Source organism: Salvelinus alpinus, chromosome 19 (genome assembly GCF_045679555.1).
Source record: "Salvelinus alpinus chromosome 19, SLU_Salpinus.1, whole genome shotgun sequence".
NCBI classification, from domain to species: domain Eukaryota; kingdom Metazoa; phylum Chordata; class Actinopteri; order Salmoniformes; family Salmonidae; genus Salvelinus; species Salvelinus alpinus.
Window position 1 is genome coordinate 29,968,118 of NC_092104.1, and position 22,733 is coordinate 29,990,850.

Sequence of the window (22,733 nt, forward strand, 5' to 3'; positions counted from 1 at the left end):
ACTAAGGCTGCTGTTTCTTATCGCAGGATTAGGATTTGAGACATTGAGGGGTCTAACTCTCTCGCTCACTCGCTGTCTCTCTCTCTCCCATATGAGGAAAGAGAACACCTACAGGTCAGAGGGCGCAAGGAGAGAGAGGAGAGAGGAGAGCGTTCCGCTGCACATGAAGTTTAGAAACAGTCGTTGTCTGATATTCGCAAAACACCCTCACATCGCCTAGTTATCAATAGCAGGTTGATATGTGTCCATCGGTCATTTCCATCCATTTCTCTGGCAGTTGAAATGCTTATAATACCACAGATTGGTAGCAGTAGACTAGGCCTAATGTTTACTATATAGCCCCATCTCTGATCATTAACAGTGTAACCAAACCGTGCGGGTCCGCGGGGGGTCAGTCGTGTGAGCGCGGTTACGTGTGTGGTGTACGTGGCGACGGAAACCGTTATCAGAGCATCCCCCCAACTCACACCATCTCCACTCCACAACAGCCACAATCCTAATGCCACTCCATGACAGCACATTATCTATATGAATGCCCCAACGCACAGACGTATGGACTGCTTCATATGAGACCGTCGAGGACTGTTGACAGACTAGTAGTCTACAGACCGAATAGAGTCAATAGACTATAAATGTCCCAGCGCTGAACTGACATCTGAACACGGTAAGACACAACAATTGTTGAAATAACCTGGTCTGTTTTGGAGAGGTGCATGGCCTACAGGCTATAGCCGTTTGTCTTTTTATTTGTGATAAAAATAGAGATCTATCCTACTTAGCATATATTTATGAAAGCATATAATATAAGACTATTAATATAGGACTATTATTAAATGATCTGCTAGGCTATCACTTGAGAAAATAATTGTTAGGTTGAAGGGAAACTTGCGCGTTAGGGCGCGCGGGACACTGCATATATAACAGCCCAAATTCTGGTGGGAAACTTGTAATAATGAGTTTATTACCGTCAAAAATGACCGTTTTGAAGAACATGAACTAATATCAAAGAAGAATGTCAAGGATATGGCGTCATTATCGGTAGCCTATGAGTCGAAGCCAAGAAAATGTGAGAAAAGTATATAAAATAGCCTATATGCTATAATTATTTAGGCCTACACAAAGACAACTTCTTACACCAACGCATAATGCGCAGGTCTATAATTTAACACAATTTGGCTATTATAATAGACTACATCTGCAATGTAGCCCTGACAGACTATTTCAGTGTGTGTGATTGCGGATGGATTATTTCATGGAAATCAGAGTCAAATTCATTTCGCCAACCGGAGAGAGCCGAGTCCAAACGAACGCCAGTTTACCTCGCGCTGACCCCTTCAACTTTCAACTCCGGTTGACTCTGGTCTAGAGCTGCACGGTAATGCGCGCAACCGGTTGATTATCTCGATTGTCAGTAATCCAGACATATTCGCGCTCACTGCACCAAATTGCTTTGGGGGATGGTAGCCTATGAGATAATATACATGTCTAGGCTAGCCTAGCTATTTATATTCTGAGAATGCATTCGTGTATTTATTTATTGTTGCTCCTCTCTTCAATAGGGATTAGGTAGTCTACTTTCATGCTATTAAACCAAACCAAATCCTGATAAAACGACGACCCCCCCATTTACACATGTTTTCTATCTCTCTCTCATTGTGTGTGTGTGTGTGTGTGTGTGTGTGTTGTGTGTGTGTGTGTGTGTGTGTGTGTGTGTGTGTGTGTGTGTGTGTGTGTGTGTGTGTGTGTGTGTGTGTGTGTGTGTGTGTGTGTGAGAGAGAGAGAGAGAGAGCGAGCGAGAGAGAGAGAGAGAGACATCTTATGATCCAATCTTTCAGTGACTGATAAATTGATAGTTGTGATAGGCCTACTTTGATCGATTTGACTCCTGATATTTAGGGCATCCTAAATATGGGAACACTTGCGGTTGTCAGAGAGAATTGGAGGAGTATAGGCTATGGGGGGGTATGATGGGGGTGGGGCTGAAAAACGAAGGGATTTCCTTAAAGCTTATCATTGCTGATTTGAGGGACAAACTGAGAGCTCCCCTGCACGGAGAGAGAGAGAGAGGAGGAGGGAAGGCGGGAACACGGGGGTCTCTTGAGGGTCGACCAGGCTGGCTGCGACAACAGTCAGAGTCAGACATTGTAGGAAAGTTTGTCCAGACATAGGCTACAATCCAGTTTTAAAATACTAAGACGTATATAACCTTCGTCCAGTATGATATCCACGGTATATTGCGTTACTGACGGAGGTCTGCTCACAGAGTGTTCTAATTAATTCGGTTACTTAAGTGCATGAGTGTGGGCCTGTGGGAATTTCGGATATAGGTAACACAGCGACTCTGGACACGGATTTAACACACACACACACACACACACACACACACACACACACACACACACACACACACACACACACACACACACACACACACACACACACACACACACACACACACACACACACACACACACACACACACACACACACACACACCAGGATGACCGTTGAATTTCGGATATAGGTCACACAGCGACTCGGGACACTGATTTAACACACACACACACCAGGATGACCGTTGAACTGTGTTCTCCAGGGACGAAACAGAACAGCGCATAAGGTAGGCGGCCTACACCCAAAGAGTAGGGAGTGTTTGAGAAGTGTTTGAGTATGAATGTGTTGTTTAGTCTCAGCAGCTTGGCTTTAGACGCGGACTCCATGACGTTCCTGTCCAGAGTTGATGTATAGTGCAGACCTGCGTTCAAATACTATTTAACGTAGGGATTTCCATTACTTCAAAGTCATTTCGAAGTAGGCTAAGTATTTGGATATTTTTTATTTTGAAAATAAAAGTAGTTTAATGTTGGAATGTAGGCCTATTTGGAAATACACTTGGAAAATATTGGCATGTGAAAATACTCAAATACACAAAGTTAAATTTTAAACACAAATATTTAAATACTATATGCATTTGAACCCAGTTTGGTCCTATGGGTATTTGAAATCATGTGTTTTTGGAAACAAGTATTTGTAAATAGTTTCGGCTATTTATAGGATGTTATTTGAAAATACTATCAAATAGGCTACTTTAAATAGAAGTAGCTGATTTGGCCACATTATTTGACAGTACAAAAATACACAGAAAAATAAGTAGGCTACCACACATAGCATATATATTTCAACTCGGATGCTGTTCAGTGAGAGATATTCATGTGCAGTCTGGGATTTTACCTACAATAAGTCAAACTGGATCTCTCATCGGTCATCTAGAAACACTGTTTAGATTTTGGGCTCTATTCAGTCTCATCGCGTAAATTCAGTTTTACAGCATGATTGAAATTTAAAGTCAATGTTCCTGATTCAGCGGAGACTGCATTCACGGTAAACGCTGCATATTTCGGCTCCATTGGAAATGACCTTTACATTTCTATCGCGTATATGTAACGCTTCAGTTTTGCAGATTGAAAGAGCCTTTAGCGTCACTAGAAATGTTATAGTCAATAATATATCGAAAACAATCTTTTTTTTTACCAATGTGCCCTGATCTTTCACAGTTTATAGCATCATATCATTGTATAGCTTACTAATAACATATTTGATTTCTAGTAGCCTAAAATAGTGTTATTCTTAGGTTATTATTGATACATTATTTATAGGCCTAAATTCATGTATGCATAAACTACATTATTCATTATTAGACTGTTATTAGATTATGATTATGATTATGATGATGATGGTGATGATTATTATTGTTGTTGTTATTGTTGATATTATTATTGTTGTTATTATTACGTTGTTAATATGCCCACCATGTGACATAATCATGAAATTATTTTCAATATAGCCTAATAATAGTTTGTCACAAAGTCTTAGCCTACTGATATTTGATTTCTTAATTTGTTTCATTTGATTATCTAGACCATTTGTGCATGAGCATGTTTCTTTACGTGTTTCAAAATGCATAAAACAGATTATTTGGTAGTATATTTTTAGTTTGAATTGCATTATTATTTTGGCATATTTTCTGTGAAATGAGACTGAGCTGCACATCGAATTCAAGTCAATATTATCAGCTCTAAAGTCAACATCTTAATATATTAGTGGAAACCATATTTGCTTTATTTTGCAACGTTTCAATGTAGCCTATAATGCACGCTTTAGTGAACGCTTTTCATTTGGATGATAAACTAAGCATATAATTAAATCCGGATATACACTGAGTGTACAAAACATTAAGAACACTGTCTCTTTCCGTGACATAGACACTGACCAGGTGAATAGGTGAAAGCTGTTTTCCCTTATTGATGTCACTTGTTAAGTCCACTTCAGTGTAGATGAAGGGGAGGAGACAGGTTACAGAAGGATATTTAAGCCAATTGAGAAATGGATTGTGTGTGCGTGTCATTCAGAGGGTGAATGGGCAAGACAAAAGATTTAAGTGCCTTTGAATGGGGTATGGTAGGTGCTACTCGTTTGTATCAAGAACTGCAACGCTGCTGGGTTTTTCACGCCCAACAGTTTCGCGTGTGTATCAAGAACGGTCCACCACCCAAAGAACATCCAGCCAACTTGGCACAACTATGGGAAGCATTGGAGTCAACATGGGCCCGCATCCCTGTGGAACGCTTTCGACACTCTACACTTGTAGAGTCCATGCCCTGATGAATTGAGGCTGTTCTGAGGGCAAAAAGTGTGGTGGTGATTGGGGGGGTGTTCTTATTGTTTTCTACACACAGTGTACAGTATAGGCCTAGGCCGATGATTCTGAAAATACAGCGTCCATATAGGCCTATCTCCTTTGGCTATTAGCTTAATGGAATATGGAATGATGGTCTCTGTAGTAGGTCTAATTGGCTAATAGTAAAGTATTGACTGATAATATAATATCAGATAATAGTGTGTGTGTGTTGCGTCTATCCCGTCCGTGTGTCCTTCCGTGTCAGGTAGTGTCATGGCTAACGCCATCCAAGAGCACGTGGACACCGACAAGGACTCACCGAAAGAGAACAAACCGGAGAATCATACTCGCTCCCTGAGCTCGCCACCTTCACCGCAGACAACGTGCACACAGCAGGTAACTAACCGCGTGTGTGCGCGTGTGTTTAATTGTTCTAAACATAAAAACGATGCACTTCCATTTATTTTTAAATTGTGGGTGATGACGATTTTTGCATGCACCGAAAAATTCCAAAAATAATATAATTATTAGGCTAATAATCTACGGTGTTTTAGCCTATTAGAGATACCTGTTTTTTTTCACAGAATAATATAGGCCTAGGCCACTAATTTAAACGATTAGCTTATTCCCCCAATATAATAACTAAAGTCAGCTAGGTAGGAGTCCATGTCATGTCAAAGCAGAAACAAACAGTCCGTTTTAGGAATGCAGGAGCTGAATATGACCTAGATTTGGTTTCTAAACTGTCGGTTGGTTACCAAGAACATGCCCAGAGCAACACTGACTGACTGCTTCTCTCTGGTCAAATCTCTGTCAAACTCCGTTAAAATATCGTTGTTGACGGATAAATGTGAAACCTTCAGTAGCCTGTTTAACAGTGTAGGCCTATGTATGTAATACATAGTCTTACACTAGTTATTGTTATTAATGTAAAGTAAACCTGTTCCAATAATACGACCTAGTCTCATTAAGATGAAATACAATGTAAATGGGCAGGCATTACAGGCCAACATATTTTTATTTTATTTATTTATTGTTTTTACAATGTTCAAATAACAAGTTTGTGTAGACCTATTGGTAGGACATTCATGGCGGAGGGAGTGGGTCTTTGGTTTAAATGTTTAATATATTTATTATCTCCTCTGTTCTCTCTGTTCTCAGGGAATGGATGGAATAAAAGTATACATGCAAGAGCGGGAACTGTGGGATAAATTCCACGAGGTTGGAACGGAGATGATCATCACTAAGGCGGGAAGGTAAAATTGCCTGTCTTAATCTCTTCATTTTTTTCTTCAAACATCAGTGCTGAATGCTTTGAAAAAGTAAAAGTAGCCTATTCTTTTCTGAATGTATTTTTGTATTAAGTGAGATTGAGAATGAAAATCGTGTCCCTATAAACTTACAAACATATCGTTTCTCTCTTTTTACTTTGGTTTAGGCTATATGGTAATTACCAAGGAGCATTTAGGAAAATATAAAAACGAATCTACTAGGCCTATAGACCTGTTAAACCTTCAAATATTTAGTCACATTTTTGTGATTAATGTTTGTAGCCTAACATTTTTATTTAGCCTATAATTATCACAAGTATGTTTTGTTTCGGTTTTTGCTCACAACTGCAGCGATGGTTGTTATGCCTCAGTGATAGGCCTACGGATATTGCATTTTTTTGCTATGTTCCTTACGGTCGGTGGTTTTCCTGTCTCACCAGGCGGATGTTCCCCTGCTACAAGGTGAAGGTGACGGGCCTCAACCCTAAAAGCAAGTATATTCTCCTCATGGATATCGTGCCAGCAGATGACCACCGCTACAAGTTCGCTGATAATAAATGGCAAGCTTCATATCACATCTTTGCATATTTAAATAGCCTACTTGATGTGTATTGTTTGTGTTAAATGTAGACTAATGTTTATCTCATAAGCTGATGGAATAAATACTTGAAATGGGTTTAGTAGCCTATAACTGACTCAACACACCCAATAACCCATAGTCAAGTTTCAAGCTTCAAAGTATCAGAAAACCAGGAGCAAAGCTTATATCTATCTCTCCTATTAGAGATTTCATCCCAATAACACTATGCTGATAACATTTACATTTGAGTCATTTAGCAGAAACTCTGATCCAGAACGATTTACAGGAGCAATTAGGATGAAGTGACGTGCTCAACAGATTTTTCACCTAGTCAGCTCTGGGATTCAAATCAGCAATCTTTCGCTTACTGGCCCATCATTTTTAACTGCTAGGCTACCTGCCGCCCATGATAAAATGCTATATGCTGTATTTTAACATCACAGAGAGAGAAATATATAACACAGTGCCCTACTAAAATGCTGCAGTGATGTTCTAGTCCTACCCCGTGCCCCGTGCCCTGTGGCCTATTTCCCTGTGTTTGCCTGCTGGCCGCGCGCCACTCCCCCTGTCCCTGACCACCGGTTCAGTCTCAGTACCATGGGTTCATGTGGCGGGCAGATTAAAGACCGGGTCTCTCTGAGGTCCACACCAGCATGAGGCTGCAGGGGAGATCTAAACCCACTTGTGCTGCGTGAGGCTGTCATCCTCTCCCTGGTCACGTGATGATGCCCTGTGGCACCCTAAAAGACGCTTCATTCAGCTGATCCCACTGGCCCAATGGGAGGCAGATGGCCCATTTTCAGTCATGTTTAGGACAAGGACCTATGTTAATGTCTAATGTGAACGCTGTTGTGCGTGGGTAGATCTCCCTCTAAGGGAGGTTCTTTGTTTGTAAATATCCGTGGTGCTCTGTCATTTCCCTGTACCATTTGACAGACGTGAAATAACTTCAGTGAACATGTTTTCCAGCTCGGTCCAGTTGTGGCCAGTTGGAGGCATTCTTCTCAGACAGATTCCAACTTAATCATACACACCGACAACAACACGCACACACGTCATAGTCTATTGTATTTAATGTGAACCAGAACATTTTGCCTGTTTGAAATAGATCAGATTAGTTTATTGTCCTACAAGGATGATCATTTTTGGAAACAACTTTCATGCTCACATGGTTGTGATTTGCCTGTACGTCATCCATCGCTCTGATTAACACCTGGATTGGTATTAACATATCCTGATGTCACTGATGGGGGCCAGCTGTGTCTCTCTTCATGTTGAAAGCAGTTTAAATGTGAGGAGGATGTTGGTCTAATAATAAGAATAGATAATAATAGATACAGCCAGAGGCACATCAGATCTGTGTGTCTCCTGTGCCAGTGTGACAGTATAGAGCATGGCCAGACTGTGTGTGTGTGTGTGTGGAGAGAGTGTGTGTGAGAGAGAGAGAGAGAGAGAGAGAGAGAGAGAGAGAGAGAGAGAGAGAGAGAGAGACATACAGTACGAGTGGCGTGGCGGCAGAAAAGGGCAGGGCTGGGTCAAAGCAGGGCCATCTGACATGCACATCAGCGTCCAATTCTAATTGATATTTGGTTGAGTTGTCGACGTGTGAATTCAGTGTGTGTGTGTGTGTGTGTGTGTGTGTGTGTGTGTGTGTGTGTGTGTGTGTGTGTGTGTGTGTGTGTGTGTGTGTGTGTGTGTGTGTGTGTGTGTGTGTGTGTGTGTGTGTGTGTGTGTGTGTGTGTGTGTGTGTGTGTGTGTGTCAGGTCTGTTTCGGGGAAGGCAGAGCCGGCCATGCCAGGGAGGTTGTACGTCCACCCTGACTCTCCAGCCACTGGGAGCCACTGGACACGCCAGCTTGTCTCCTTCCAGAAACTCAAACTCACTAACAACCACCTGGACCCCTTTGGACACGTCAGTCCTTTACTTCTCTCTACCTGTGTGTGTGTGTGTGTGTGTGTGTGTGTGTGTGTGTGTGTGTGTGTGTGTGTGTGTGTGTGTGTGTGTGTGTGTGTGTGTGTGTGTGTGTGTGTGTGTGTGTGTGAGGATGGATAGCGCTGCTGATAAAACAGCGGTAACCACAATAATGATGTTAATGACGTTCAGGGCCATTAGCTCATGCCTCGTACCCATGCCTGGTGGGACTATCACATCAATTAGGATTAGGTCTCTCAACGAACACACACACACACACACACACACACACACACACACACACACACACACACACACACACACACACACACACACACACACACACACACACACACACACACACACACACACACACACACACACACACACACACACACACGCTAGAGAGGGACCACAACAAAGATACACCCAGTAAATTGGTACAAAAAGAGACACATCTGGAAATTAACAATTTAGCATGGGTCCAGAGTAGACAGAAGGGCAATTTTGTGGCCCTATTGAATATCATTCTATAAGTGGGATGGCGCTACAGCATTCAGTGTTTTACTGTTTACTGTATGTCTCTGTTTTTGCTGTATTGCAGATTATATTAAACTCAATGCATAAATACCAACCCCGCCTCCACATCGTCAAAGCAGATGAACACAATGGGTTTGGTTCCAAGAACACAGCCTTCTGCACGCACATGTTCTCAGAGACCTCATTCATCGCCGTGACATCATACCAGAACCACAAGGTACTGAAACACTGAAAAGACAAAGTCATTATTATTTAGTTAACAAAGTCACATTTTTGTTCATCTTATTTGGTCAGATATTTCTGGATTATTTTGTCATAGATACAATTGAATTATCCAGGTCCTGTTGTGCAGATTATTTAAATGAGTTGCAGCTAAAGCAGGCCAGAGTTGTCTTATGGGTGTATCTTTTTTTCCATGTGAATCAGTGCATTATTCCCCAGGGTCACTGTTCTCAATTCAACATGTCAAGTTTGATAACAGTGTGTACACTTCACAGGGCAGTTCTGACCTGTTCCTTTCCTTTGATCATGTCTGTTATGGTTCCAGCACCAGAGAGCTCTCTCTCTCTCTCTCTCTCTCTCTCTCTCTCTTTCTCTCTCTCTCTCTCTCTCTCTCTCTCTCTCTCTCTCTCTCTCTCTCTCTCTCTCTCTCTCTCTCTCTCTCTCTCTCTCTCTCTCTCTCTCTCTCTCTCTCTCTCTCTCTCTCTCTCTCTCTCTCTCTCCTGCTCTCTCTCTCTCTCCTCTCATCTCTCTCTCTCCTCTCTCTCTCCTCTCCTTCTCTCTCTCTCCTCTCTCTCTCTCTCTCTCTCTCTCTCTCTCTCTCTCTCTCTCTCTCTCTCTCTCTCTCTCTCTCTCTCTCTCTCTCTCTCTCTCTCTCTCTCTCTCTCTCTCTCTCTCTCTCTCTCTCTCTCTCTCTCTCTCTCTCTCTCTCTCTCTCTCTCTCTCTCTCTCTCTCTCTCTCTCTCTCTCTCTCTCATTCAATGGGCTTTATTGGCATGGGAAACATACAGTTGAAGTCGGAAGTTTACATACACTTAGGTTGGAATTCACTGTATCACAATTCCAGTGGCTCAGAAGTTTACATACACTAAGTTGACTGTGCCTTTAAACAGCTTCGAAAATTCCAGAAAATGGTGTCATGGCTTTAGAAGCTTCTGATAGGCTAATTGACATAATTTGAGTCAATTGGAGGTGTACCTGTGGATGTATTTCAAGGCCTACCTTAAAACTCAGTGCCTCTTTGCTTGACATCATGGGAAAATCAAAAGAAATCAGCCAAATGCCTGAAGGTACAACGTTCATCTGTACAAACAATAGTACGCAAGTATAAACACCACGGGACCACGCAGCGTCATACCACTCAGGAAGGAGATGCATTCTGTCTCCTAGAGATTAACGTATTTTGGTGCAAAAAGTGCAAATCTATCCCAGAACAACAGCAAAGGACCTTGTGAAGATGCTGGAGGAAACAGGTACAAAAGTATCTATATCCACAGTAAAACGAGTCCTATATCGACATAACCTGAAAGGCCACTCAGCAAGGAAGAAGCCACTGCTCTAAAAACCGCCATAAAAAAAGCCAGACTATGGTTTGTAACTGCACATGGTGTAACGGCTGTCTAATGCCTCCTCCTCGGATGAGGAGAGGCGAGAAGGATCGGACCAATACGCGGAGTGGTTAGTGTCCATAATTTATTAGCATCGAACTGAACACTATAACGAAACAAAATAACAAATAGAAAACCGACAAACAGTCCCGTGTGGCACAACGACTACACGGAAGACAAACACCCACAAAACACAAGTGAAACCCAGGCTGCCTAAGTATGATTCTCAATCAGGGACAACGATTGACAGCTGTCTCTGATTGAGAATCATACCCGGCCGGACACAAACATCCCAACATAGGATGCCACATAGACAAACCCACCCAACTCACGCCCTGACCAACTAAATAAATACAAGAAAAAGGAAAACAGGTCAGGAACGTGACACATGGGGACAAAGATCGTACTATTTGGAGAAATGTCCTCTGGTCTGATGAAGCAAAAATAGAACTGTTTGGCCATAATGACCATCGTCATGTTTGGAGGAAAAAGGGTGAGTCTTGCAAGCCGAAGAACACCATCCCAACCGTGAAGCACGGGGGTGGCAGCATCATGTTGTGGGGGTGCTTTGCTGCAGGAGGGACTGGTGCACTTCACAAAATAGATGGCATCATGAGGGAGGAAAATTATGTGGAGATATTGAAGCAACATCTCAAGACATCAGTCAGGAAGTTAAAGTTTGGTCACAAATGGGTCTTCCAAATGGACAATAACCTCAAGCATACTTCCAAAGTTGTGGCAAAATGGCTCAAGGACAACAAAGTCAAGGTATTGGAGTGGCCATCACAAAGCCCTGACCTCAATCCAATAGAACATTTGTGGGCAGAACTGAAAAAGGTTGTGTGAGAAAGAGGCCTACAAACCTGACTCAGTTACAGCAGCTCTGTCAGGAGGAATGGGCCAAAATTCACCCAACTTATTGTGGGAAGCTTGTGGAAGGCTACCCGAAACGTTTGACCCAAGTTAAACAATGTAAAGGCAATGCTACCAAATACTAATTAAGTGTATGTAAACTTCTGACCCACTGGGAATGTGATGAAAGAAATAAAAGCTGAAATAAATCATTCTGTCACGTTCTGACCTTAGTTCCTTTTTTATGTCTTTATTTTAGTTTGGTCAGGGCGTGAGTTGGGGTGGGCATTCTATGTTGTTTTTCTATGTTTTGTTCTAGTCGTTATATTTGTATGTGTTTAGCCTAGTATGGTTCTCAATCAGAGGCAGGTGTCGATCGTTGTCTCTGATTGAGAATCATACTTAGGTAGCCTGTTTTCCCACTATGGGTTGTGGGTAGTTGTTTTCCGTTTTAGTGTTTTCACCATTCGGGACTGTTTCGGTTTTCATTTTGTTTCTCTTGTTCTTTTTATATTTTGTATTCATTCTCATTAAAAGTATATTATGGATACGTACCACGCTGCATTTTGGTCCTCCTCTCCTTCCACCAACGAAAGCCGTTACACATTCTCTCTACTATTATTCTGACATTTCACATTCTTAAAATAAAGTAGTGATCCTAACTGACCTAGAATTACATGTCAGGAATTATGAAAAACTGAGTTTAAATGTGTATGTAAACTACACTTAAGGTGTATGTAAACTTCCGACTTCAACTGTATGTTAACGTTGCCAAAGCAAGTGAAGTAGATAATATACAAAAGGGAAATAAACAATAAAAATGGACAGTAAACATTACACTCACATAAGTTCTCTCTCTCTGTCATGCAGGCACACACACAAAGACATGCAATACAAATTCAATGTATGCGTTCAATAATTATATTTTTGCAATACAACATTTTAAACTATTGAATTCAAATAACATTTCTGAACAGAAATTCAACTTTCTTTGATTCAAATTACACTTCTGTTGGCATTGATTATAGCTCCATAGTAAAGGCCCACGTGTATTGTGATAAATACATCCCGTGCTTAACAAGAAAAACACAAACCAACCCCATTGTGACGTTGACAGTGAAAATAAATATTTTTCACTCCAAATGTTCCAAGAACCAGTATATTTGGCTTGATGTATTTAAACCTGGCGACTGTTTAGGGAAGCAGTTTACACTGGGATCTTCTGCTGGTTAAAAAATGTATTCTGTCAGAACATGGGTTCCATGTTTGGGTTCCAGGTAGATCTCTTTTGGGTTCCAGATAGAACCCTTTTGGGTTCCATGTAGAACCCTCCGTGGAAAGGGTTCTACATTGAACCCAAAAGGGTCCTTATAGGAACCAAAAAATATTATTCAAAGGGTTGTCCTATGGGGATAGTCAAATAACCCTTTTAGGTTCTATATAGCACCTTTCCTTTCTAAGAATGTGGTTCTGTGAAATGTTCATGTTGCTATCCAGAGTTCCCAAATCCACCCCTGTTCAGGTCCAGATCCAACATTCCTTATGGATCAGTAGGATACAGTATAACACAGGACTGGGCTGGGTGTTAAGTGATCTAAGGCAGTGTGTTGTGTCCCTGTCAGATCACCCAGCTGAAGATAGAGAACAACCCGTTCGCTAAGGGCTTCAGAGGCAGTGATGACATGGAGCTGCACCGCATGGCTAAGATACAGGGGTGAGTACAGCCTCTCTCTCTCTCTCTCTCTCTCTCTCTCTCTCTCTCTCTCTCTCTCTCTCTCTCTCTCTCTCTCTCTCTCTCTCTCTCTCTCTCTCTCTCTCTCTCTCTCTCTCTCTCTCTCTCTCTCTCTCTCTCTCTAGTGATCTACAGTAGAGGATTCTGTGGGGAAGAGGAGACAGTTGAGCATCTGTTATTTTCTTGTTCCAGACTGGTAGGGGTGTTTTCTGTCCTGGGTGGGTGGTGTACAGGCCTAGGGTTTGGGCTGACTCTGGACCTGTACTATACGTTGGCCAGGCCTGGGTATACATTGCCTTCAGAAAGTATTAAGACCCCTTTTTCCACATTTTGTTATGTTACAGCCTTATTCTAAAATATATATATATTTTTTTAATCCTCAGCAATCTACATACAATACCCCCAAAATGAAAAAGCGAAAACAAGTTTTTAGAAATATATATATATATATTTTTTAAATCCAAATGAAATACCTTATTTACATAAGTATTCAGACCCTCTGCTATGAGACTCGAAATTAAGCTCAGGTGCATCCTGTTTCCATTGATTATCCTTGAGATGTTTCTACAACTTGATTGTAGTCCACTTGTAGTAAATTAAATTGATTGGACATGATTTGGAAAGGCACACACCTGTCTATATAAAGGTCCCACAGTTGACAGTGCATGCCAGAGATAAAACCAACCCATGAGGTCAAAGGAATTGTCTGTAGAGCTCCGAGACAGGATTGTGTCGAGGCACAAATCTGGGGAAGGGCACCAAAAAATGTGTGCAGCATTGAAGGTCCCCAAGAACACAGTGGCCTCCATCATCCTTAAATGGAAGATGTTTGTAACCACCAAGACTCTTCCTAGAGCTGGCCGCCCGGCCAAACTGAGCAATCGGGGGAGAAGGGCCTTGGTCAGGGAGGTGACCAAGAACCTGATGGTCACTCTGACAGAGCTCTAGAGTTCCTCTGTGGAGTTGGGAGAACCTTCCAGAAGGACAACCATCTCTGCAGCACTCCACCAATCAGGCCTTTATGGTAGAGTGGCCAGACCGAAGCCACTCCTCAGTAAAAGTCACATGACAGCTCGCTTGCAGTTTGCTAAAAGGCACCTAAAGACTCTCAGATCACGAGAAACAAGATTCTCTGGTCTGATGAAATGAAGATTGTACTCTTTGGCCTGAATGCCAAGCATCACGTCTGAAGGAAACCTGGCACAATCCCACGGGGAAGCATGGTGGTGGCAGCATCATGCTGTGGGGTTGTTTTTCAGCGGCAGGGACTCAGAGACTAGTCAGGATTGAGGCAAAGATGAACGGAGCAAAGCACAGAGAGATCCTTGATGAAAACCTGCTGCAGAGTGCTCAGGACCTCAGACTGGGGCGAAGGTTCAACAGGACAACGACCCTAAGCACACAGCCAAAACAAAGCAGGAGTGGCTTCGGGATAAATCTCTGAATGTCCTTGAGTGGCCCAGCCAGAGTCCGGACTTGAACCCGATCGAACATCTCTGGAGAGACCTCTGGAAAGACCTGCAGCAACACTCCCCACCCAACCTAACAGAGCTTGAGAGGATCTGCAGAGAAGAATGGGAGAAACTCCCCAAATACAGGTGTGCCAAGCTTGTAGCGTCATACCCAAGAAGACTCAAGGCTGTAATTGGTGCCATAGGTGCTTGAATTACTCAGTAAAGGGTCTGAATAGTTATGTAAATATGATATACACTTCTAAAAACCAGTTTTTGCTTTGTCATTGTGGGCTATTGTGTGTAGATTGATGAGGGGAGAAAACAATTTAATCCATTTTAGAATAAGGCTGTAACGTAACAAAATGTGGAAAAAGTCAAGCGGTCTGAATACCTTCCAAAGCCACTGTAGCGTAGCCAACAGGCGAAGGGACTGACTAGTAAACTACTTGTTGGGGCAGGCAAAAATGGCAGTGTGGAAGACCAGGAAACGTGAGATGTGGGGTGGAAGGACCCCAGAGCTGTCCTGCTGGGGTTGGTGCGGGCCAGATCACATTGGAGCATATACAGTGAGCTCCAAAAGTATTGGGACAGTGACACATTTTTTAAAATAATACAATGACTACGATGTTAAAGTGTAGACTGACAGTTTTCATTTGAGTGTTTTTTCATTCATATTGGGTGAACCCTTTAGAAATTACAGCACTTTCTGTACATATTCCCCCAGTTTAGGGGACAAGCTAACTTGTATGTGTATTAATAAAGTAGTCAAAAGTTTAGTATTTAGTTGGGTGGTCCCATATTGTGGATGCGACCATGATTACGGATAGTCCTAACTGAAAATTAAATAATGATGCGTGAGAAAGTTACAGACGCACAAGTATCATACTCCCAAGACATGCTAACCTCTCACCATTACAATAACAGGGAAGGTTAGCATTTTCGAGGGGGGGTATGATATACAGTACCGGTCAAAAGTTTGGATACACCCACTCATTCAAGGGTTTTTCTATATTTTTACTATTTTATATATTGCAGAATAATAGTGAAGACATCAAAACCATGAAATAACACATATGGAATCATGTAGTAACCAAAAAAGTGGGGGAACTATGTACAAAAAGTGCTATAATTTCTAAACAGTTCACCCGATATGAATGAAAATACCCTCAAATTCAGGCTGACAGTCTACACTTTAACCTCAGAGTCATTGTATAATTTCAAATCCAAGGTACTGGAGTACAGAGCCTCAGACGTTTGAAAGGGACAGTCTGTTTTGTGTCAGCAGTTTAAGGGGTTTAGAGTTCTATGTCCTCTCAGAGAGAGACTGTAGATTAGGAAAAGGAGGAGAGGAGGAGAGGAGGAGAGAGGATGAGAAGGGAGGACTGGAAAGGTATTGTATTAGTCACTGTACTGCTCTATGTGAGGAGAAAGGAAGGAGGAAATAAGAAAGGGGATGGACTGTGGTGTTAGAGTGAGAGAAGAGGGAAACAGGAGAGTATCTGAAGTGGCATGTGGCTGAGAGTTTATTTTTAGAGAAGCATATTATCTCTCAGCAGAGTGTGTGTGTGTGTGTGTGTGTGTGTGTGTGTGTGTGTGTGTGTGTGTGTGTGTGTGTGTGTGTGTGTGTGTGTGTGTGTGTGTGTGTGTGTGTGTGTGTGTGTGTGTGTGTGTGTGTGTGTGTGTGTGTGTGTGCGTGTGCATACGTGAGCGTGTATTTGTGTGTGTGTCACGGTAGGATGAGAGGTAGAGAGACAGCCCACTGTCCCCTACATAACACTGAGGTAGCTGAGGCCAGTGTAGATGTGAAAAAGAGCGAGAGGGAGAAAGAGTGGAGGAAAAGCAAGTAGAGATAATGAAATATGTATTTTTTGCAGAGTGAATATTTGCTGTACAGCAGGTAAATACTTCATAAAATGCAAGTCTATAATAGAACAAGAATGATGAAACTGGGAGGGAGAGTGCAAAAATAAAGAAATACTGTGGTTTGATTCTGAAGGGGTAGACACAAGTATGGAAATATACAGTACATTTAAGAACAAGCTGAACTAAATTCTTGTGTAATGTCTTGGCAAGCAGCTCAGACAATATTTTCACCTTAATTAGACGGTTTGGCCTAAAATATACTCATATATCTGCAGTGACTGGAGACCTGTCTAATTACTGTGCTTGGACTCGCTCTCTCTCTCTCTCTCTCTCTCTCTCTCTCTCTCTCTCTCTCTCTCTCTCTCTCTCTCTCTCTCTCTCTCTCTCTCTCTCTCTCTCTCTCTCTCTCTCTCTCTCTCTCTCAGTAAGGAGTGTCAGAGGGTGTGTCCTAGTGTGAGTCCGTTTGGGGGGGAACCGAGGGGGTTGGGTTCACACCCCTATACCTGTGAGAATGGGGTGAGCAGCACCACCCAGGATCTCCTCACCCCCCCTCCAACCCCCTACACCCTCCCCCAACCAGACCCACACAAACACATGCAGGTGTACCACTGCAACAAGAGGAAAGGTACGCAACGCTGCATTTGTCTGCCTACTGTCACCCTAGAACAGGGGTGTCAAACATCCGGCCCACGGGTGGTTTGAGTATTTATTTTTAGATTTTAGATACGTTTTTTGTTTTTTCCAATATACTTTCAAATGTCTAAAACCAAATCAAAACTGTGTAGAAATTATCATGTCACCTGACTGTGTCCAGATTGCTAATAATCCAGCCAGATCACCCTTTATACAAGTCTGTATTCAACGTCCATCCATGTCTGAGGACGTCGGGAGATGATGTGGAAGCCGGCCACTAGGGGCAACAGTGAGCGCTGTTACCTTCGAGTAGGTTTGGTTTTCTAGGCTGTTGTGGATGGGGATAGCGAATGGGCGTAAGCATCTGTAAGTTCAAGTCCAGCGATAGAAAGTTGTTTTGAATATTTTGGTTTTAAGTGTATCCCAAACCTTAACGCTTACCTCAACCATCTGGAGTTAATGCTTAAACTCCACCCTAACCCTAAAAATTCAGAGTTAATGCCTAAACTTAACCTTAAACACTTCGAAATTTGACTTTGTAACAAACTCAAAAAATTTGAATGACAAACATGGATGAATGTCTCATTCTGATGTGAGACTGAGAACTTGTTGAATAATAACCTAAATGAAAGCAAGACAGATCAGGGAGCATCAAAAATTCCAATAACGATGGATAGAGGAAAATGTTTAGCACATTTTGACGACAAGGAAATATAACCAATTTTCATTGCGGACCTCCAGACCTTGTTGAAGATGGAATGCGGCCCCCATGGTAAAATGAGTTTGACACCCCTGCTCTAGACACTGGATTCGTTTTTTATGTCTCTTTGAGTCTGGCATGTTTTGTTTCTATGATTGTCGTTGCTAGTGGAAGACCACCCAGCTAGCACATAGCTTTCTGAAAACCATATGTTTCTTAGAGCTTAATGGGAGCTTGGTTGTCCTGTTGTTATTTTGCATATAACCTTCCCACAACGTTCTAGGAGTGGTGCAGGACAGTTGCTTAACTTTGGAATATTCTCAGCACATTGAAGGATCTTGACAAAGTAAATTTATTTTCTTGGTATTTCATTACTTTAACAGAACATTTCGAAAAGGTTCAAGCATGGTTACATTTAATTACATTTTTGGTAATGTTCTAGGAACGTTCTCCAACTGCTTTTACATTGGGATTGGTCTCAAATAGTTCAGAGAACGTTAAGAAACAACGTTCTCCTTTGGGAATTTCACTACTTCAGCATAATGTTTACTACAGGTTTCCTCATGGTTCTATTTAAAGTCATGTTCTCAGAACATGAAGAAAACATTTACATTCCGTCTCAGCATCTTGTTAAGTGTGTTCAGGTGTGTGGTCACGCCCACTTATTGGCCACACCTGATCTTAATGAGTGCTTGTTTCCTTTGAAATAGGGTCTGTTTGAATGGGCTAAATTGAACAGCTTTGTATGAGTTCCAAAAACATGGCATGCTTGCTACATCCTGGTGGCGCAGTGGACTAATTCCATGGTTAGAGAACAGGAGATCATAGGTTTGAACCTCACTGATGCCGTGCCCCAATAAAAAATACATGTGTTCGCCAAAGCAAATGAATCTCCATGTGTCCTATCTGTGCTTTGAGTTCAAAACCATTAATGCAAGCTATCATTGTTATTGAAACATTCAGTGAATGTTTTCAGGAAGTTATTCTAAACCTCTATCATTTCCGTTCTCAGAATGTTAATAAAACCTCCCAGGAACATTTTCAGGTAACCACAGTAAAACACTCTCAAACCTTCCTGCAACCTAAAAATGTACTTTCCCAGAGCAGCAGAAAATTTCACTTCCGTTCTCAGAACGTTTAAAAAAACTTTACATTTCGTCGGCCAGGAAACTTTATGGCTTCGTTACCAGAACCAAGAATGTACGTTCCCACAACTTCCAAGGAACCAAATGTGCTTGCTGGGCTGTTCCTTTCATAGTGTATTCCACAATCTTACACCCTCTCTCTCTCTCTCTCTCTCTCTCTCTCTCTCTCTCTCTCTCTCTCTCTCTCTCTCTCTCTCGCTCTCGCTCTCGCTCTCGCTCTCTCTCGCTCTCTCTCTCTACAGCAGATGATACCTGTCCTACAACAGAGCATCACCAGTACAGGAAGTCCTACATCAACAGTTCTCCCAGCGATGTTGAGTCTTACTATCACCCATCTGCTTACCCTCCTCCCCCTCTTCCTCTCGCTGTCCATCCCCATCCCCCTGGTCTCTCTGACTCCCTCTACAGGTCAGAGGCGGGGCAGCGGCAGGCGTGTATGTTTGCTGGATCTGAGCCCAGACTGGATGACCTCAGCTGTACATCCTGGTCCTACAGCTGCCCTTTGACTCCTGCTATGACCCCTACTGACCCCTACATGACCTTACCCCACCAGCCCTACTCTTCCAGTCCCCGGGGCTCTCAGCTGAGCTCAGTAGCCCACCAAGGCTCTCCTCCTCTGGAGGACTCTCTCTCTCAGTGCCCCTACCAGACCCAACACACCAGCCCACCCCTCAGAGAGTACCACTGCTACCCCACCTCCCTGTCTCCTACCCAATACCACACCCTACACACACAGATCAGGGGAGGGGTCCCAGAGTGGAGCGAGCCCACCTGATTGGACCACAGGTGTAAGGGAAAGACAGACTGGTGGCTGGGGGTTCTATTTATGTGAGGTGTTTATGTGAGGTGTGTCGTTTGATGTGTGAAGAGATTTAATTTGCCAATTGTGTCTTTCCCTGTGCTGTGGATTGAGCCTTGGATCGTCTTTGTGTTACATTTAATACCATCCCCCTCTGTCTGGGACCACTCTGGAAGGAACTGATGTTAGCGGAACCAGATGGATAAGCACTCTAACTGGAGGGACAGGAAGGAAGATGACACCATCAACTACAACGTTCCGAACTTCATCCCTGAGACTGTTTTTAATAATGCACTATGTTACCTGTCTGTCCCCTGAAGAAGTGAGACTGTGTCTCTGTGGCCGTGGTTTCCAGTTGGTGTGTGTGTGTGTGTGTGTGTGTGTGTGTGTGTGTGTGTGTGTGTGTGTGTGTGTGTGTGTGTGTGTGTGTGTGTGTGTGTGTGTGTGTGTGTGTGTGTGTGTGTGTGTGTGTGTGTGTGTGTGTGTGTCAGCTCAGGTCAGGGCTGCTGTGAGTTAATGTCGGCTGAGTGGCCGGCTGAGAGGCCACAGGCAGAGCAGAAGAGAGATAAACAGTTAGTTTAAACCAGGCTGCAGGGAGTAAGACGTGACACACACACACACACACACACACACATAACCCCCCCAAAATAATAATAAATAGAACTTAAATCCATTCATTGTTTTCTACTGCTCCTGTAGCCAAATTCTAATGTATCCATTTATTTTACATAGGCCTTAATTCTCTGCAATAACACTCATTCATCACACATTGTAGAGCATTAAAGCTAGAACCACATATGACAGGGAGTTAGTTAAAAGAACCACTACTGGGGTGGGCTATATCAGCTGATCATCTAGAATGTAGGTTATGAATCAGCTAGTTAGCATGGTTATGTTGTCAAAACAAGCTAACTAGTGTTTACCTGATTTAAATTTGTTCTGCTACTGACAAACAGTCAAACTGCAGATGTCCCCTTCCATGTCCCTGACCGTGAAACAACACATGCTAGCAACTCCAAAGTAACCCACTACTGGCAGTATTCATTTCTAATTCCCCGCCCGGCACCGGTAGGTAGATAATGCCAGTAGGAGGATTGCAGCAGGGCACTCACAGTGGCAAAAGGGCGACGGAGGGGACTTTCCTCAAGATTGATGAGTTCATGAGAAACTATCTAATTTGATGGACAATGTGTTGCTTTGGAAGTTCGAAGAGACGACACTAATCAAAAGGGCACTTTTTTCAAAGGACGGCAAAGGGCAGGTGCTCCAACACCCCTAGGGCTCTGTCTGTGCACCACAGGAGGTTGTTGGTACCTTAATTGGGGAGGACGGGCTCATGGTAATGGCTGGAGTGGAATAAGTGGAATAGTAACAATTACATCAAAGAAATGATTTCCATGTGTTTGATGCCATTCCATTTTCTCCGTTCCAGCCATTATTATGAGCCGTCATTCCCTCAGCAGCCTCCTGTGCTGTGCACGTGCCTGCATACACACACGTTGTTTTGTTTAGAGGCAGCCGCAGGGCAGAAGACATGTACACAATCCTATTGCATTTTTGGTATTCACACATCTCATCATCATGTTGCTGTCACAGCTGCCATGTCCTTTACTCCCGAACTGGGTAAACAACACTCCATTACCCCGAACTGACCAATCAAACCTTGGTTGTGCATCATTCCTCTTGTTGTGTAAATCGGTCAATTAGCCCATGTCAGCATTTCTTTTTTAGATTGGTAAGTTAGTCTATCTAGATATCTAAACTTGTAGTAATCATGGCCGAATTACCGACCGGGCATGAAGGGCACGTGCCCAGGGGCCCTGACCTCCAGGGAGTCCTCATTGATATTGTGAGTCACTCTCACTAAGATTTCATATTATCATGGCATAAGTCATGGCAAAATGTGTAGAATTTCAGGAAATGTGCTGCATGCAAAATTTCTCTCCACCTCAATGGCAAAATGTGTAGAATAGCAGGAAATTTGCGGTAAACTGCACAATTTTCTCTCAGCCCCGTGACAAAACGAATAAAATGGCATTACATTTCTTATAATATTGCAACATTTCTCTCCATCCCATGGCAATAAAATGTGTAGAATTGCAGGAAAATAACTTGAAAACATAAAAAGGTTCTCTCTGCCTTCAAGAGGGGGGTCACTACAATGTTTTGCCAATGAGATAAACAAAAACATGCTGCATATGAGTCAGTGGGTGCATTATTTGGAACTGGGTGATGGGGATTTGCACTAACATGGGAATAGTTACTATTGATTCCCAGAGGATCAGTTGGGAGCCTCTGTACAGTACGTGTTGGGGGGAGAGTCATTCCTCTGGGTGTGTGAGAGACTGTGTAAGAGTTGAGAAATAAGTGATCAATTGGGAAGTGTTTTTGCTTTATTGTATTGTAATTTTTGATAGTATTTATTGGTATAGAGATTTTGTCTGGTTTTGTTGTAAGTTGGTGAAATGACACATAGTTGGTTGAATTGTTCAAGTTGTTTGTTTCTCATTGAAGGTTGTTTTTTTTTTTTTTGCTTTTTCTATCTCCTGTCATTTCCTTATGGAGACAATGTTTAACATGGTTGGAATAAATGGCTTTATAAATACATTTGAAGAGAATTTGGAATAACTTTGTTGTCATGTTTATGTTCCTTCTGAAGAGACATGCAGCATACACTTCAACATACTGTAGAAGACTGTCCTTACTCAACTCTACATGGAGTACACTCTTAGAAAAAAATGTACTATCTAGAACCTAAAAGGGTTCTTTGGCTGTCCCCATAAGAGAACCCTTTGAAGAACCATGTTTGGTTCCAGGTAGAACCCTTTTGTGTTCCATTTGGCTGGGGACAGCCAAATAAACCTTTTGGAACACTTTTTCTAAAAGTGTGCTGCTGGCCATGGACCACAGCGGAAGGAACACACAAGCAGACACATGAACATGCACACTAAGGCTGAGTAGTAGGTTA

General features: G+C 42.5%; 1 protein-coding gene across 3 annotated transcripts; it reads left to right on the forward strand.

Moving 5' to 3' along the window:
- Positions 1–495: 495 nt before the first annotated feature.
- Positions 496–22,372, forward strand: LOC139545277 (T-box transcription factor TBX5-like). 3 transcript variants are annotated; one of them, XM_071352884.1, is made up of 9 exons: positions 496–664; positions 4,944–5,074; positions 5,840–5,934; positions 6,390–6,509; positions 8,293–8,440; positions 9,045–9,197; positions 13,062–13,153; positions 16,914–17,113; positions 19,209–22,372. In XM_071352884.1, exons 2-9 carry the CDS (start codon positions 4,952–4,954, stop codon positions 19,739–19,741), a joined length of 1,464 nt encoding a protein of 487 aa, XP_071208985.1. In that variant the 5' UTR covers positions 496–664; positions 4,944–4,951; the 3' UTR covers positions 19,742–22,372. The 3 variants fall into 3 exon arrangements, with proteins under 3 accessions (XP_071208985.1, XP_071208986.1, XP_071208984.1); XM_071352883.1 differs by lacking the exon at positions 496–664 and adding an exon at positions 2,036–2,620; XM_071352885.1 differs by lacking the exon at positions 4,944–5,074.
- Positions 22,373–22,733: the final 361 nt, after the last annotated feature.